The 16,186-nt window shown below is 42.7% G+C and overlaps 1 protein-coding gene across 1 annotated transcript in view; it reads right to left on the bottom strand.

Moving 5' to 3' along the window:
• Positions 1-16,186, bottom strand: part of IMPG1 (interphotoreceptor matrix proteoglycan 1) — a 1,383,550-nt gene that overhangs the window by 1,073,306 nt on the left and 294,058 nt on the right. The window contains exon 6 of the mRNA XM_086925652.1: positions 14,456-14,538. Within this exon, the coding sequence (XP_086781778.1) occupies positions 14,456-14,538 (83 nt within the window). The remainder of the gene's footprint in view (positions 1-14,455; positions 14,539-16,186) is intronic.

A 16,186-nucleotide genomic window follows, 5' to 3' on the forward strand; every position in this document is an offset into this window, starting at 1 on the left:
TTATTATTTAGCACATTTTGCATATTATGCTTTTAGATTTAGAAAACTCAGTTCATTGGATAATTATCTGCAAAATAATATTATAGATATAATGATTACAGAGAGCTTAATTTGGGATCCCTTATACTTTTCTACGTCTCCGAAAATGGAAAACCTGGGTGGAAATCAAACCTTTTATTGTTAGTAACAGAATCTGGCTCCAATGGTCACACACGGCCATATAGGGTTATTTACAGCACATTGATTTCACGACTCTGGTAAGAAGAAGAAGGTAGAAGACTAATGGAGTAAGGGATAATGTTGCTAGGAGATTTTATTGCAAAGAACAATTGAATTACATTTTACAGCATTGAGCAGCACAAATGTTTGCAAAATGCAGTTTTTTTCCAATTGGTTATTCTACCTGACCCTCCAGTTTTTAAATAGAATAAGTATCGGCAATCTGAATCAATGTTTCAGGTACGATGCAATTGTTTACGGAAACTAGTTTCTTCTAATTTGGCAATGTACTAAATTTATATAATTTTTGGAACAGTATATTTAGATTTTTGGAAAATGAAGTGCAGCATTAGATCTCCCAGAATTCTTTACTCGGGCTACTGCGATTTGTCACTTGCCGCAGGTAGTGATAGGGCATCAGAAATTGATATTTATCTCGATACAAGTGGATTGCTACTTCTACTTTTACAAAAGTGGAGGACCAAAGCAATCTCATGTTTTGCTGACTGGCTCAGGAAAATGCAGAGAGTAAGGGGGAGAGGAAGAGAGAGGGTATTAGCAGAGTGCGAGGATCACTTGAAACAATTTGGTAAAAATGTTGGTTTCTGAATATGAAAGTATATAATCTGTTTTTGAAAATATGTGTGCTATACTTGCACTGAGATTCTCTGCTTTATGCTTCTGTGCCTTCTTAGGGGATTTGTTTTTACTATTTATTATTTCGTGATTTTTATGAAATGGTAGATGTTTATAGTATATGAAATGCGATTTAATGCACCTCTGTAATAAAAAATTTCTAAAAAAATATCACAGACTACCAAACCATTACTGAATACAACAAATAATTATCTCAGATACATTTTTTTTCAGAAGAAAAATAAACTAACGCTTTGAAACAAAATCATTCTTTGGGTAAAGAGGTTTTTATAAACATTTTAAAAAATATCTTTTCCTACAAAGTAACAAATGTAAATAAAATAAACTGAATTTCAAAACAAAGAGACTGTAATAAAATATTACCTAATACTTTTACAGGCAAACTCTAAACAGATCCCTAAATAAAGCTTTTCTAAATCAAAAAAAAATTCAAAGGAGGGAAAATGAGCAGGAAATCCACATAGAATCCATTAACAAATCCAAATCAGATAAAAAAACTATTTATCACTTGAGATAAAATGTAAATATTGTTATTAACAAATAAGTTAAAACACAAAATGTAAAAATAAAATATTTCATGTGAGTTTGTATGGTTTGAAGATAATGGAAGCCATCCCAGCAAATAAATATGTACTATTAAAAGCCAAACTATTAAAAGGTAAATGGGCTCCTTACCCACATGGGATATTATTTTTGCAGGGAAAAACCCTCAGAAACCATGGCTATCTGGAGGGGAGTCAGCTATTTCTCTGGCAGTGTGAGCAGATTAGTGAGTCTGAAAGAATTTGTAGAAAGAACCTCAGAGCACAACCACTCAGCACGTGCCATTGATGGTGATTTGAGAGTTAAAAAGTTAAAGAATATTGCAAGCTTTTCAAGCGAGCCCTAAGGTTCAATCCTTAAAGGATGCATCAAAAAAGAAATCTCTTTACAGCAAAACATCTACCAGGAATATTCTACTGAATAGGGATCAACCAACACAACCAAAAACATTTTCAGGTAATAAAATTTACAATCACTTTCAAGTGACATTCTCTAACAGTAGCGGTCGGCAGTAGGTGTTTCTATAGGGCGGTGACGTGGGCAGGAGGAGGGGCAGGGTGGGGGGAAATAATGTATGGATTACGGAGTTTTACAGGTAAGTAAACATTTAAATACATAAAACGAATTTTGTTGCGTACACTGCATCACCAAATGTGATGCAGTGCGCGCAACGAAACTCCGTAATCCATACATTATTTACCCCCACCCTGCCCCTCCTCCTGCCCACGTCACCGCCCTATAGAAACACCTACTGCCGACCGCTACTGTTCTCTAAGATACCTTTCCTCTTAAATGATAACATGTATTACCAAAAAGGTGTACAAGTTGTTTCCTCTACACAAAACCTGATATGCCTCAAAAGATGCAATATTTGGATAAAGCATGATACTTTTAAAACTCGTTCAAGAAGCAACATTACTGAAAATAATATACCCTTCAGTATTGATTGCAATAAGACATTCATTCTTCCATCAACAGTGAATATATAATGATGGTTAGTGACTAAAGAAACACAATTAGCCCAGGAAAATAATGATTGAAAGTGAAATGCCAAAAAAAAACAGATATAAAAAAAATGAACCGCAATTTGCAAATTTGATGATTTATTTTTTCCAAGTGTGCTGGATCAAAATAAAAATAAAAACATATCCCTATCAGAAGAATACTTTTAAATAGTACGTTTTAATTTGAATTTTACAAAACTAATGGCATCAGCATTTGTACTCACTCAACCCAATGCCAAATATTTCACAGCATTAACTCAAAGTTAATATTTTAACCATAATGAAGAAATATTGCCCCATTACTAAAGTATTTTGAAGATAACTGGAGTGGCTATCTAAGTTGGTTCTTACCACATTTTATTTTTGACTAGTAGAACTGCTATACAACATTCTTAGTAGAATTGAATTATCCCACTCTACTTTATATCATTTTGTGGAAACTTAGAAAAAGGATCAGAGTCTCCAATAAATGAAACAAGCTCAGTTTTTCTCTGGAAGTCTACAACCAAACATTTCTATAAAAAACTCAGAAATAAACAATTTCTATCCAAAGTGCAAACATGTTTAACAATTGCGGGTGTTGACTATCTCAAACTAATTGCCTACATCCTCTACTAATAAAGAAATAAACCTAATTAATCTGAAAACCACAATAACTAAAAATGCTAATACCAAACTCACAGTAGCAGCTTGAACAGGTAAGAGCGCTGAGGTGAGTGTGTTGGCTTGGTGTAATTCGACAGACAACAGGCTAAATAATACTAAATAAATAAATAAATAAAACCACTTACTTTGTGCTCGCTGCATTGGTGATGCTGTGAGCACAAAGTAAGTGTTTTTATTTATTTATTTAATATTACTTAGCCCCTCATCTGTTGAATTCAACCACCCTCAACCCGCCTCACAGCTCTTACCCATGCAAGCCAGCACTGCATACTCACTTGGCAGATAGTTTTAAAGTTTTTTTTATGTTTTGTTTTTTTGGTAAAACTTTTTATTGCTCAACAAACATCAGCATTTCAATCACATTACGGAGGAAGTAGTACATCAGGCTTCTCAGGAACAATAGGCAATATACATAGTACAAAATATACTTTGGAAGGTCTAGGGTGAGGGGTATCCTCGTTGCCGTAGACAAGGGGTGGTTGACATATATCTCCCGATAGGAATGCCACAAGCTCAGACATGGGTCCATTTCTTGGGACATCCACAGGCTACAAACACAGTTTTTTCACGAAGCATTGCCCAATCCAAGTCTTTCTCCAAATCTCCCACCGTTGGAGGGAGCGGCGCTCCCCATCGCTGGGCAATGTTTCTCTTGGCGAGCATGAGCCCCAAAGTGACCCACTGGGTCAAGCAGACATTTAAATCTGTTGGCTCCCAGATATTTAATAAGCACCTGCGGGCTTCCACACAGAGATGTACGGATAAGACTGTGTTAATAATATCGTGAATGTTACGTCAATAGGGTTGGATCAGTTCGCATTCCCAAAGTATGTGCATAAAAGTACCCAACTGGCTACATCCTTGTCTACAATCCCCCCGTCTGCTCTTCCCATCCGCACCAGTTGGAGCCCCGTCACATACACCCTGTGGAGGAGTTTTAGCTGGACAAGCCAGAGACGAGCTGGTATTGCCACTACTCTGGGTGAGGAGACAGCCTCCTGCCACTGCTCATCATCCATTTCTATGCCGTCTTTAGACCATTTCTCTCAAAGAGCTTGATCTGGCATGGTGTTGACCAGCTTTTTATATATCAATGAAATGGTGCTGTCAGGTTTAGTTTTAAAGTTTTAAATCTAAAAATGCATACCACATCTCATCTCCCAGTACCTCCTCATATGAAACTCACCACCATCTTCAGCCAAAATACACATACTTTATATAGAAAAATCGCATCTGGCATACTCAAACAACATTTTTATTTAAAACTCATCTTTAGAAGTCTTCAGTCTTGATGAGTAACATCCATAAATCCTTCATAATCGATGTCCGAAACCATCAAAAACCCCAACACCCATCTAAATAGTGAACAACACTCTTGAAGGGTGCAGGGTGTATTCGTCAGGGCATCCCCACCCTCCTTGAAAATCCAATAGTGTCAACTCCATCGAGCTCCTCATCAATATGTAATAGTATTTAAAAAAACACTTAAAAACACTGACATACTGCTTAAGTAAACCCCAAAATTGAGGGGTGCAGGATGCACACATGATGCACTGCAAACTATGGGCCTCATTAGGATTGCGGTTAATCTGCATCCTCCGGGCCGGCGGAAGCCACCGCCAGCCCGGAGGATGCGGATTAACCGCTGCGGACAGAAAAAAGACCCCCCGCCAGATTAGGATGGCTGGGGGATCTTTTTTCCGTCCGCCGCTATTCCGCCGTGGTCGCCTTCCGACCGCGGCAGAAAAGCTCTAACATGGCTGGCGGTGTCTATCAGAAACCGCCAGCCATATTAGGATGGCGGCGGTCCTATGCCTTTCCATGGCGGCATTTCCGCCGTGGAAAGGCATACAGACTTTTCTTTGGGGACCCGTTGTGGGCCCACAGGGGTGAAGGGAGGGGTGGTGGGTGCACATGGGGGGTACCTATGGTACCCCCCTGCCTTTGCGTGCACGAAGCAGCAGGCAACACGCGGTGCCTGCAGCTTCGTGCACGCAAAGGTATACATGCTTTATTTAACATTGTGGCATGAGCTGCTTCAAGCAGCACCCCCGCAATGTTAAATATACATTAAGTGACCGCCAGGGTGGCGGTCACATCCTAATCTGCACGGAGGGACTGCTGCTGCCCCTGCGGACGGTCCCTCCTACTCTGGGGTGGCGGATGGATGCAGGTCCGTCCGCCATCCTAATGAGGTCATATGTTGGTACAAAATTTACAGTGCAATGGGAGATCAGAAAGACAGGCTGGGCAATAAAAGTCAAGAAACACATCTGAAAGTTAGTACCTTTGATTCCTTGGAATGTATACCCTACTGCCCAATTACATTTAATAATGTTACCATGTTTTGGAGGTACACTTTGGTTTCATGGAGGATGAGTACTTGTACTGATAGAGACGTTCCCTAACAGAGTAGGATGTAATTCACAAGTTACTGAGAAATCATGCTGTGAAAATAAAATGACTTCAAACTAGCACTGCTGCATTCCTACGGATATACTCCAAATATAGTGACACATGAGAAGACGCATTGAAGCAAAATTGGTGAAAACATGTATTATCATGTGTAATTACAATGGCAGTGTACAGAGTAGCACTGAAGCACCAAAGGCTTTCTACTACATGGATAACTAAATAAGTAAAATGCACTGGAATTTTAACATTCAGGGCCTCTTTTAGAGTTTGCAGGGACCTGAAATGCATACAATTTCAGGAGGACACTCTAAAAATGCAGCATATACATCATGCACACGCGTATAGTGATCTACCAGCACCCATTTCACTTTTTTTTCCAGTGGTTTACCGATCCAACATGCCAGCAGCCATGTCGCAAAAGTACATTTAAAAAAATGTGTGCAGAGTACCAATGCAGACAGCAATGACAAAGCCGGTAGGCTAACACTCATCTTCTAAAGGAATGACCTGATAGCTTTTACAAAGCATGTTTTTGATATCGTAAAAGACTAATAGAATTATTGTAATTCATGTTGTATTTTATGAGAGGGGTGAAAGGGTGAAAGGCACTGCTATAGATATAACCTTTATGTGGTGAATCTATTGATCATTACTTTGTATACAGGTGAATCATGTGTAACTTTCACATGAAGTAAAAAGATGTAAACGCAAAAGGTTAGAAGGTTATCTTAACCATGCTTTTAAACAACAGGCATTAACAAAGACAATGAGCCTGACTTTAATGTGCTATCACATACAACCATTATTTCTGTTCACCTGGATTTGCATGCGTTGTCACATTATACCAATACATATTGGCTTTGCAAGTGCGTGTTTAATCTAATCCTGCTTTCTGTCAGATCTTGTTATTTATAGCATTAACAGTATCTCTTTAAGGATTCCCTTAATTCTACCTCTATTGTCCCTAAATGGCCCATTTTCTTTGATAATCTGTTATACGACAAATGTATGATATACTCCCATCCTTAAGTAGTAAAAGGGACTGTGTGACTAAGGAGCAAAATCTCTTAACATCACTTTACATCACTTTACACTGGGAAGACTTAGGGGGCTGGTGCTCTACGTTCATGTTCTGAAACAAAAAACAAAATGGCAAACAGAAAGAAATTATAACATTGTAATAAAATTGTTAGAAATGAGGGTCTCTAGTTTTTTTTTTCTTTCTAAAGCTTTATTCGATTTTAGACCAAACATAAAATCATAAAAGCACCAATCACAGTAAACAATTTCATACAGTGTCATAAAAATACGATAAAGTAGGATTATACATTAGCATTAGCTAATCGAAACCTTTCATTACTATAGTCAATGGATAAAAAATTTCGTTTCCTCAGGATACTTTTTAAAAAACCATACATGATTGCTATACAGACTTCGTTTTCCAGTTGTTGTAGGAATAAAAACTCTGGTCGGCATTGTCGCCATGCGCCCTGCTTCAAATATTGTTTAATCCACCATTTGCGTTCGTTCCCATAATATTTACAAAATAAAACCACGTGGAAGGTGGACTGCAATGATAAATTATCACACTGAAAAAAATTCCAGATTCTTTGACCAGTCATTTTTGGCAGGGAATGTTACCAGGAGATGGAATGTTTCAAATCTAAGCCTGGTCAGAATAAATCTATCAAAACCCTTTATGCAATGGCGTAGATAGGGTTGAATAGTATTACAAGCCAGGGTCATTTAATGTTTGATCACCAATGTTTACAGAATTTCGCCAGTTTATCTAAGCTGTTCGAAATGGTTCATACATAGGGTTTTCAATTCCTTCCTTGATGTCATGCAGATTAGTTCAGGGTTGTTATACAGTTCAGGTCTATGGAGATCCGTTAATGTTTTTCTCGCATAGACTAGCCAAGGGATATATCTGCCGTTATCTAGTTCCATTATATCCTTTATAATTTCACGGTTAAGACCCAGCGCATCTGCAGACCAAACTCCATGCCCAAGGAGAATAGGTTGTAATTTTATGAGGTCTGTAATAAATTCCATTCCTAGTTCTGCATGGCAATTAAAAACTGAGGAACCCTAAGGTAACGCTAAAATATATCTTAAAAAACAATTTTCTGCAGTTTGGATTGACACTACATTCTGAAAACCTCAAATACCCGTCCCGTACAGTGCTATACTTCTGCATTTAGCAGGGTATATTTTTAGCAGGATCTCCGGTGGCCTTGATCCTAGTTTCTTGGCAAAATTCACTAGAGCTGTGATTGTACGTTTAAACAGTAGGGTCCTGCTCCTGACCGCAAGGCCCCAGGAGCCCGCCCCATCCAGCAGCACCCCCATATAGGAAAATGTTTTAGTGTGCTCAATAGTAATATCGCCCACCTGGATAGATTTACATTTGGCCCGTCCTTTCCCACACATCATCACAAATGATTTTTTGGCATTTAATTTTAAGCCCTTTCATCCATGAACTCAATATATTTAGAGAGTGCCCTCTGGGCACTTATTTTTGTTCTAGCCATTAGCACCGCGTCATCTGCATAGAGAAGGGTGGCCGCCTGCTTGTTGCCATATCTTGGTGTGTCCACTACCCCCGCTTCCATCTCCTCCTCCAAAGCGTTCGTATATATGGAGAAAATGAATGGGGCCAGGACGCAGCCCTGTCTAACACCCCTCTCTATGCGATCTATGCGGAAAGACCTGGTGCATTCACCTTTGGGGCCATGTCTCACCTTTGCGGGTATCTAGTTGGCAGAGGTAGGTACGTTTGTCGAAGTAGGGACCCTTCTTCCTAGTCAGGGTAAAGGGGATACACTTCTAAAATAACCCCTGCTCACCCCCTTGGTAGCTTGTCATGAGCAGACAGGCTTATCTCAGAGGCATTGTGTAAAGCATTTGTGAACACATACAGTAATAGCACACGACAAAAATCCACAATACAGTCAAAAAATATGACTTTCAAATGGTAGAAATAGTTCAGTTCAAAGCAAATTGCAGATGCAACACTTTACACACAAAGTACCTTGGATGTGTTGCGCACACAATTAATTAGGGCAGCAGGGAGGGTGATGCTTCACATCCTTACACTGAGGGAAGGTGATACGTCTGTTCCTTCCTCCAGTGGAGGTGATGCGTCGGTTTCTTACTGCTGCGCAGGGGAGGTGATGCGTCGGCTCCTTACAGGAGAGAAGTGATGCATCAGTTTCTTACTGTGTGGAGAGCTGATGTGTCGGTTTCTTACTACGTCTCCCTACGATGCGAAAGACCTGGCGCCTCGATGCGATGCGACGATCTGGGATGATGCGTGGGTTCTTGTAGCCGCACAGCAGGGCTTGCATCGGGATCGGTGCTGTGATCTTGGACTTCCGAGATCGGTGCACTCGATGCGGCGTGCAGTGATTTCTTGAGCCGCGGGCAGGCTCTGCGATGATTGCTTCAGTGATGCATCGGAAACAGATGCAGATGCGTCAAGCATCTTGTTGTTGCATTGCTTTTCCAGCTCCCAAAAGCATGAACAACCTTCAGGGGCCACGAAAACCTACAGACACCTCTAGGCAGGTCAGAACTCCCAGCAAGTAAGTTCTGGGGAGCTGGCCTGAAGTCCTTGTGTCCCTGAGATTTCAGAACAAGAGGCAAGCTCTTCTTCAATCCCTTGGAGATCTTCCTCAAGCAGAGGACACCGCAAGCATCAAAGTCCCTTTTCCCTTTCCTTGGCAGATAGTAGCCACTGCAGGCCAACCCCAGACATCAAGCAGCACAGGGGCAGTATTCCTCCTCAGTTTCTCCAACTCTTCTTCTTCAAAAAGGTTTATCTTGATTTACCAGAAATTATCTAAAGTCCGGGGTCTGGTAACCTCTTTTTATAAAGTAAGTCTCTTTGTTCTCTACTGGCCCAGGCTCTGAGCCCAGTCCAAACCAGTTTTGGGGGGCACATTGCAAGTGCACAATAACCTCCATTGTCAGTGTGAGTCCTGGCTCCAGACACACCAGAGCCATCATTGTAGAAGGCAGGCACAGCCCTATTCAGGTGCAGGTGCTCCTTCTCCCACCACTACAAATGCAGACCAGGCCAATTCAGCCTAGCTCTGACTCATCCAGACTCTCTTGAGCCACCGCGCATCCCCAGCCGCTGTCACTCCAAAGACAGACAGTCAATACACATCCTAGCAGAGGCACACTGGATGGCTAAGCAAGAAAATACCTACTTTCTAAATGTGGTATTCTCAAACACAGAATGTAAAAAAAATCACCCTCACTAAAAGATGCATTATAACATTCTGAGTTCAGGAATACTAAACTTTATTTCCTAGCTGGTTTCCATGGGCAGCTATGTTTCTAGGATGTTATAAGCAAATTCTCCATCCTATCCAATCAGAACAGGTAGCCTTACAATATTAAAAAAAAGAAATTGCGTACAGGCCGATTTTCCTTTTAAATTTTGAGGCGAAAATATTGGCCAAGGCCTTGACAAACCGCCTTCTCCCGTATATAACCGACCTGGTGCACCCGGATCAGGTGGGCTTCATGCCCCATAGAGCAACTCGACACAACATTCGCCGGGCACAGGTGGTGGTGGAGACGGCCCGGGCCGCCGGGATCCCAACGGCGCTCCTCCTGGCCGATATCGACCGAGCATTTGACTCTCTCAGCTGGGTGTACCTTAGGGCACTACTGTCCCGACTCAACCTTGGGCCGGTCTTCCTCTCGTACCTGGGCCTGCTCTACACGGACCTGACCGCGTCGGTGCGGGTGGCGGGAGCGGCGTCTAAGCCCTTCCCCATCGGGCGGGGCACCAGGCAGGGATGCCCTCTCTCCCCCTATCTATTTGCTCTTGCCATGGAGCCGCTGGCAGCGTGGGTGAGGATGGATGCGCAACTCTGGGGACTGGAATGGGATATGGGCCCTTCCGACCGTATCGCGCTCTACGCCGACGATGTCCTGTTCTTTCTTACGGCCCTCAATCGGTCCGGACCCAGGGTCCTGGAGATAATGAAAATCTTCGGGGACGTTACAGGATTGCATCTGAATGCGCGGAAATCCAAGCTTTGGGTCCTAGGCGGCCGGGAGGAGCTGGGTGATTGGGCCTCGACGCTACAGAGTGCGGCGGGTGGCCTCAAGTATCTGGGCGTAGTTATCACGGATGCCCCGGAACTAGCGTGGGAGCGCAATGTGGTGCCCGTGTGGGACAGGGTGCGGTCGGACATCAAAACCTGGTCCAGAATGCCGCTCAACATATATGGCCGATCGGCGATCTTTAAAATGGTGGCTCTGCCGCGCCTTCTATACCAGTTGCAGAATCACCCATACCCTATAGCACCTCAGTGGTTTCGCCAGGTGAACGCCGCACTAAGTCAATTCATTTGGGCAGGGGGAGTGGCGAGAGTGGCTCTACGTACCTGCTTTCTCTCTACATACTGCGGGGGCCTGGCCGCCTCAGACATTTTATCCTACTATCAGGCGGCGCACCTGCTGGTGCTTAACGACTGGTGGTATGGGGATCGGGGTGACCCGACCTACGCCCTGGAGCGGTATCTGATGGACCCGAACACGGTCCACACCATTCTCTATTCGGCGGCTATCAGGAAACGGCTCCCCATGGTCACTCAGGTGGTCTTCCGGGTGTGGCATGCTGCCTTGCGCCGCATGGGTTGGTGGAACAAATTGACGAGGGAGACCCCGCTGTGGCAGAACGGCCGTCTCCCGGCGCTGGCTTCCCTACAGGGATTCGGGGGCTGGGATGATATTGGCATCTCACGCTCGGCCATGTCATGAGGGGCGCCACCCTTAAGTCCTTCCAGATGCTGAGGGAGGAGTATGACATGCCCAAAACCCAATTCTTTAAATATTTACAGCTGCGCCACGCGCTGTCTCCCTCTCTGGTGGGTTTGGAATCTCTGCCCGAGTTTAGCCCCCTGGAGGCCAAGGTGTTTATGGGGGAACTGGAGGAGAAGAAGATCTCCAATATATATCAAACTCTAGTCACGCACTGCTCTTCCTCCCTCGATGAACTGCGATCGGCATGGGAGAGGGATATTGGTACGTTCGAGGAGGAGGACTGGAGGGAGGCCCTGGAGGCCCCCAGGGGGGCGGTTATAGCGATGCGCCTCCGCTTTATTCAGTTTAAGTACCTACACAGGGCCTACTTTACCAGAGAGCGGCTGTGGAAGGCAGGTCTGATTGCTTCCCCCGAATGCCTGAGATGTGGTCGGGAGGCTGGAACGTTTGTCCATACTGTGTGGTCGTGTGCGAACTTGGCCAGGTACTGGGTGGGTGTCTGGGACTGTTTGGCAGAGGTTCTGGGCTGGGACCTTCCCCGGTCACAGCAACTCGGCTTGCTCCATGTGATGGAACGAGTAGGAGGTAACATATACAAGCGTCACCTACTGGTCCTGGGCCTTACTGTAGCCAAGCGGGATATAGCCAGGGCCTGGAAGGACCCCAGGGCCCCTTTGTTGGAAGTTTGGCGACGGGGAATGGACTTTTGTATGGGACTTGAGCGCCCGATCTTTGAGGCCAGGGGATGCCCCCGGAAGCACTTCAAGATATGGAAAAGATGGGCGGACTACAGGGGACTGTGGCTGGAACCACCGATGGCCCAGGACACTGGAGAGGATCTTTAACAACTGTATCCTGGGTAGTAGAGAGTATACGCACTGGGAGTTATCATGCTTTATGCCTTGAAATTAGCAGACACTGTGTGGGGGGTGGGGTGGGGCCCGGGGAGTTAGGGAGTAGGGGGATGGGAGGGTTGGGTAATTACTGCAATACTGCTTGTACTGACGACATACACTTTTTCATGCCTTTGTTCATTTGTTCTGCGATATGATGCGGGACGATGTCCCTTCATTCTGTGTTATGTCAGTGCTTGAATAAAATTTTGTTCTGAAAAAAAAAAAAAGAAATTGCCAGTATTTCACTATCAGGAACTGCCACGCACATCAGGTCACGCCCTACCTTTCACATACACTGCACCCTGCCCTCAGGGGTACCTTGGGCCTACCTTAGGGGTGACGAAAATGTATGAAAAGGGAAGGTAAGGGCCTGGCAAGTGGGTTCACTTGCCAGGTCAACATGGCAGTACTAGACTGCACACAGACTCTGTAATGGCAGGCCTGAGCTACATTTACAGGCTGCTTATGTTGGTGGCCCAATCAGTGCTGCAGGCCCACTAGCAGCATTTGATTTACAGACCCTGGGCACACACAGTGCACTGTACTAGGGACTGACTATTAAATCTAATATGCCAATCATGGAATCACCAATCCACAACAACAACTTACAAAGGGAGCACTTGCACTTTGGCACTGAACAGCAGCGGCAAAGTGCCCAAAGCAAGTAGACCATCCAAACAAAGTCCAACACACAGCAAAGAAACAGGAGGCAAAGGCAAAAATAAAGGGGAAACCCACACCAATGATGCCAGGTCTAACAAAAATCAATATCAGTTTTACAGGGGGCTCTCTGTCACAGGTTTGACTTTCTGTGATCCTGTCAAAAAAATGCCTCAATAGCTCTACTCTATAGTACCCAATTTAGTGTTCTCAAAATAATGAAAGGATGAGTAATCCACTGCTTGGCACACAAATGTATCGGTAGTATGAACTATATTTACTTAAATATATTGGCAACAGTGTGTAGCAAGTTTAATTTGCACATACTTGGCACCCGGAAAAAAGTAACTTTTCAGTCATAGACTGGTATGGTCTATGAGTTATCCTTGGCTCATTTAAAGTATTGTGAGACTACAGTGATGTCGTGTGATCATAAGATATAGGTTTGCCTTCTAGACAGGTAGGTTTCTGGAACGAATCACAAATACATAGAATGAAAAACCTGTGGGTAAGAGTAACACTCTTGAATAAGGTGAGCATTTAACTTTAAGAACAGAGGCAACTAGGGAGAAAGAAGATACCCTGGGAGAGTTACATCCAATGTGCTGAACCGGAATGTGCAGCTCAGCGAGAGCAAGTGTGACAAGCCTTAGTGCAGAACTCGTGACCTCACCTCCCAACAGAACCTGTTCTGCTTTCTTTCTGGTGATAACTTCTTTCACTGGAGACACCAGTGGAAGTCAAAAAAGATCAGACAGTGAACTTTGAGAAATGTGATTTCATCAATCAATGACCAGACTCAGTAATAGCCAGATCCTTTCAGCATACGCATGAGGTAGGTCTATGTGCGACCCACTAGGAATCACTAATGAAACTTTAAAGACTTTCATGCATTAGGAATACTGATGACCTAATTGTGATTTGGAAAGAATAGCAATTAGGAAAGTAATATTCCTACTGTTTGTACATCTGGCCCTTAACGAGATACAGTGATGATAGAAATGTCTAATGTTTCTTCTTCTGCACAACTTTTTCCAATTGGATTGGTGAGTCGGAGCATTAAAAAGACACCATATCACTACTTCACCACAACTCTCTTATCACAAAGTTTATTGCAATTTTATAGTAGCTGATCCTTCAGCTGCTTCACTGACTGTACATCTCATTTATAAAGAAAGGCTGGTGGAGCAAAGTGTCAACAGTCTTTTCTTGCTTGATGGCTGCATGAGAATGTGAATGCCATCATTGTGTTTCAGAGAACAGTTTACAGACAACCACATTGATGATCTGGAACAGGTGGGGAGGGGTACAAGCCAGCAGATGAGTTGGTGTAGAAGAGGGATAGGGTTTGACCAGAAGCAGCTTGCTAATTCGATTTCAAAGCAGGTCATTTAGCCACATGGAACTAAGCAGAATGAGCTAATATTAATGGTCTTCCATTTACGAAACACAGCTATATATACATTTCTGAACTGGTGCATTGTCTATAACAGTTAATGTAGTATGTATACAATAGAATTCATGTGAAAGGGGGCACATGTGGCAGCCACATGTTTTTCTGAGTATTTGTGAGAAGTATTACATTCACAGAAGAAGGAACATTCTCACCTTGAATGGAGACTTGGTGTCATTGACAATTTCATTCAAGAGTGGCTCATTTGGGGTGGATGCAATGGTTGGTGGTGGTGTATCTGTAAGAGTAGAAAACAGTTATTTAGAATGTATTTCAGAACTTATGGTATGATGCTGACATGAATGTGCTAATTTCAGTATCGACCCATCTGTTGTTGCAACTCTAATGTAATGAAAACAAAGACTGTCATATTGTCAATTCCATCAGGATGTATCTCATTAATACACTGTATTCTGATGATTATGGATTTTTGTTATTATGGTTTTTCAGGGAAGCTAAAGAAGTCATGAACAATCTCAGCAGCTTATATATACAGTCTTTCAACATTGGAAAGGTGAGGAAACCAGGGAATCTTGTGAGATACTAGGAATAGGAGGAACATCCATGACTACAGTTTCCCAGAGGGTCTAATGGAACCCATTTGTCATTTACAATGGAATTCCTGGCGAGGGTTTACATTGTACAGACCTGAACTTGGTCTATGACTTGCATATGTTTTTTCTCTGGCTTGGACATTAGTGCATGTTATCTAACATGGAATCTATTAGTCTTTGATAACTAAGTTAATTTTCACAGGGAAATACATTTTTCTTTTGAGCAAAAATGCAGTGACACAAAGAATGGTCTAGAGTAAAGATTCAGGCTCATTGGAGACAGTGGTACCAATGGGAGCTGTACTTGAACTCCAACAAACCCAAACAATCTGACCCTCAAACATAAACTGGTTTCTCTGAGGAATTCCTAGCACCTTAATTATAGACCGGCTGAAGCAGTCAGATATTCCCAATAGAAAGTGCCTATGGTAAATGTTTGACAATTGTCCCTGAGATTCATGTATCAGATATCCAAAATGACTATTCTCTGTCTTATCTGTGCACAGCTCTTCCTCCCCCCCATCCCACCGTTTCAGATCCCTGAAACTCCTTTCCTAAGCTAACACCTGGTCCAGGCCTCCTGCAGGGGCATGGCTGTACAGAGTCTTCTGAATGTCCAATCTAGAATGGGGTAAAAGTCTACTGATTTTTTAAATCCATTTGTACTCATATAGCAAGCCAGAGAAAGTTTCTCCCTGCCACTCAGAACATTGTGTGTTATTCTTTTCAAAGTGTAGTTAGAAAGTAGGTCCTCAAAATGTGAGAATTTGATGCAATCCAATATGTGTATTCCTTTTTGAAATAATGTTTAGCTTAGCTCACTTATAATATATTTCATATCTCATAACTTCTGTAAAGGCTTATAGATAACAGGAATTCAACCTCACCTCCTTCTTTCCAGACCAGGCTATCCATTTACTGTATATTTTGCTTGATAATGTCTTCCAATCCAATCTTACTGAATTCATATCACATTGCACATTATAAAGCAAGGTGGCATGCATTGCAACAACATCTGCTTGGAAACATGAAATTGAAAATCATGTTATGTTTTAGAAGCAGGTAGACAAATAGTCTTTATTGCTTCTTCGCGTGTCTGTACACTGTGCTGCTATTCAGCAGATAATGGAGCTGATGTTAAGTGATTTTCGTGGACAGTGGGAAACAAAACAGATATATCCTTGTAAAAGAACACAGGTGACTTGCCTTAATAGACAAGCTACACCTAATACCGAAATCAAATAGTGGTTTCCCATAACTAAAACCATATGGAGAGAGCATGTCAAAAGATTAATTTCCTATCATCCTGAACAATTTAGCTTCATCGAAACC

This window comes from Lissotriton vulgaris, chromosome 6 (assembly GCF_964263255.1).
Source record: "Lissotriton vulgaris chromosome 6, aLisVul1.2, whole genome shotgun sequence".
Lineage (NCBI taxonomy): Eukaryota > Metazoa > Chordata > Amphibia > Caudata > Salamandridae > Lissotriton > Lissotriton vulgaris.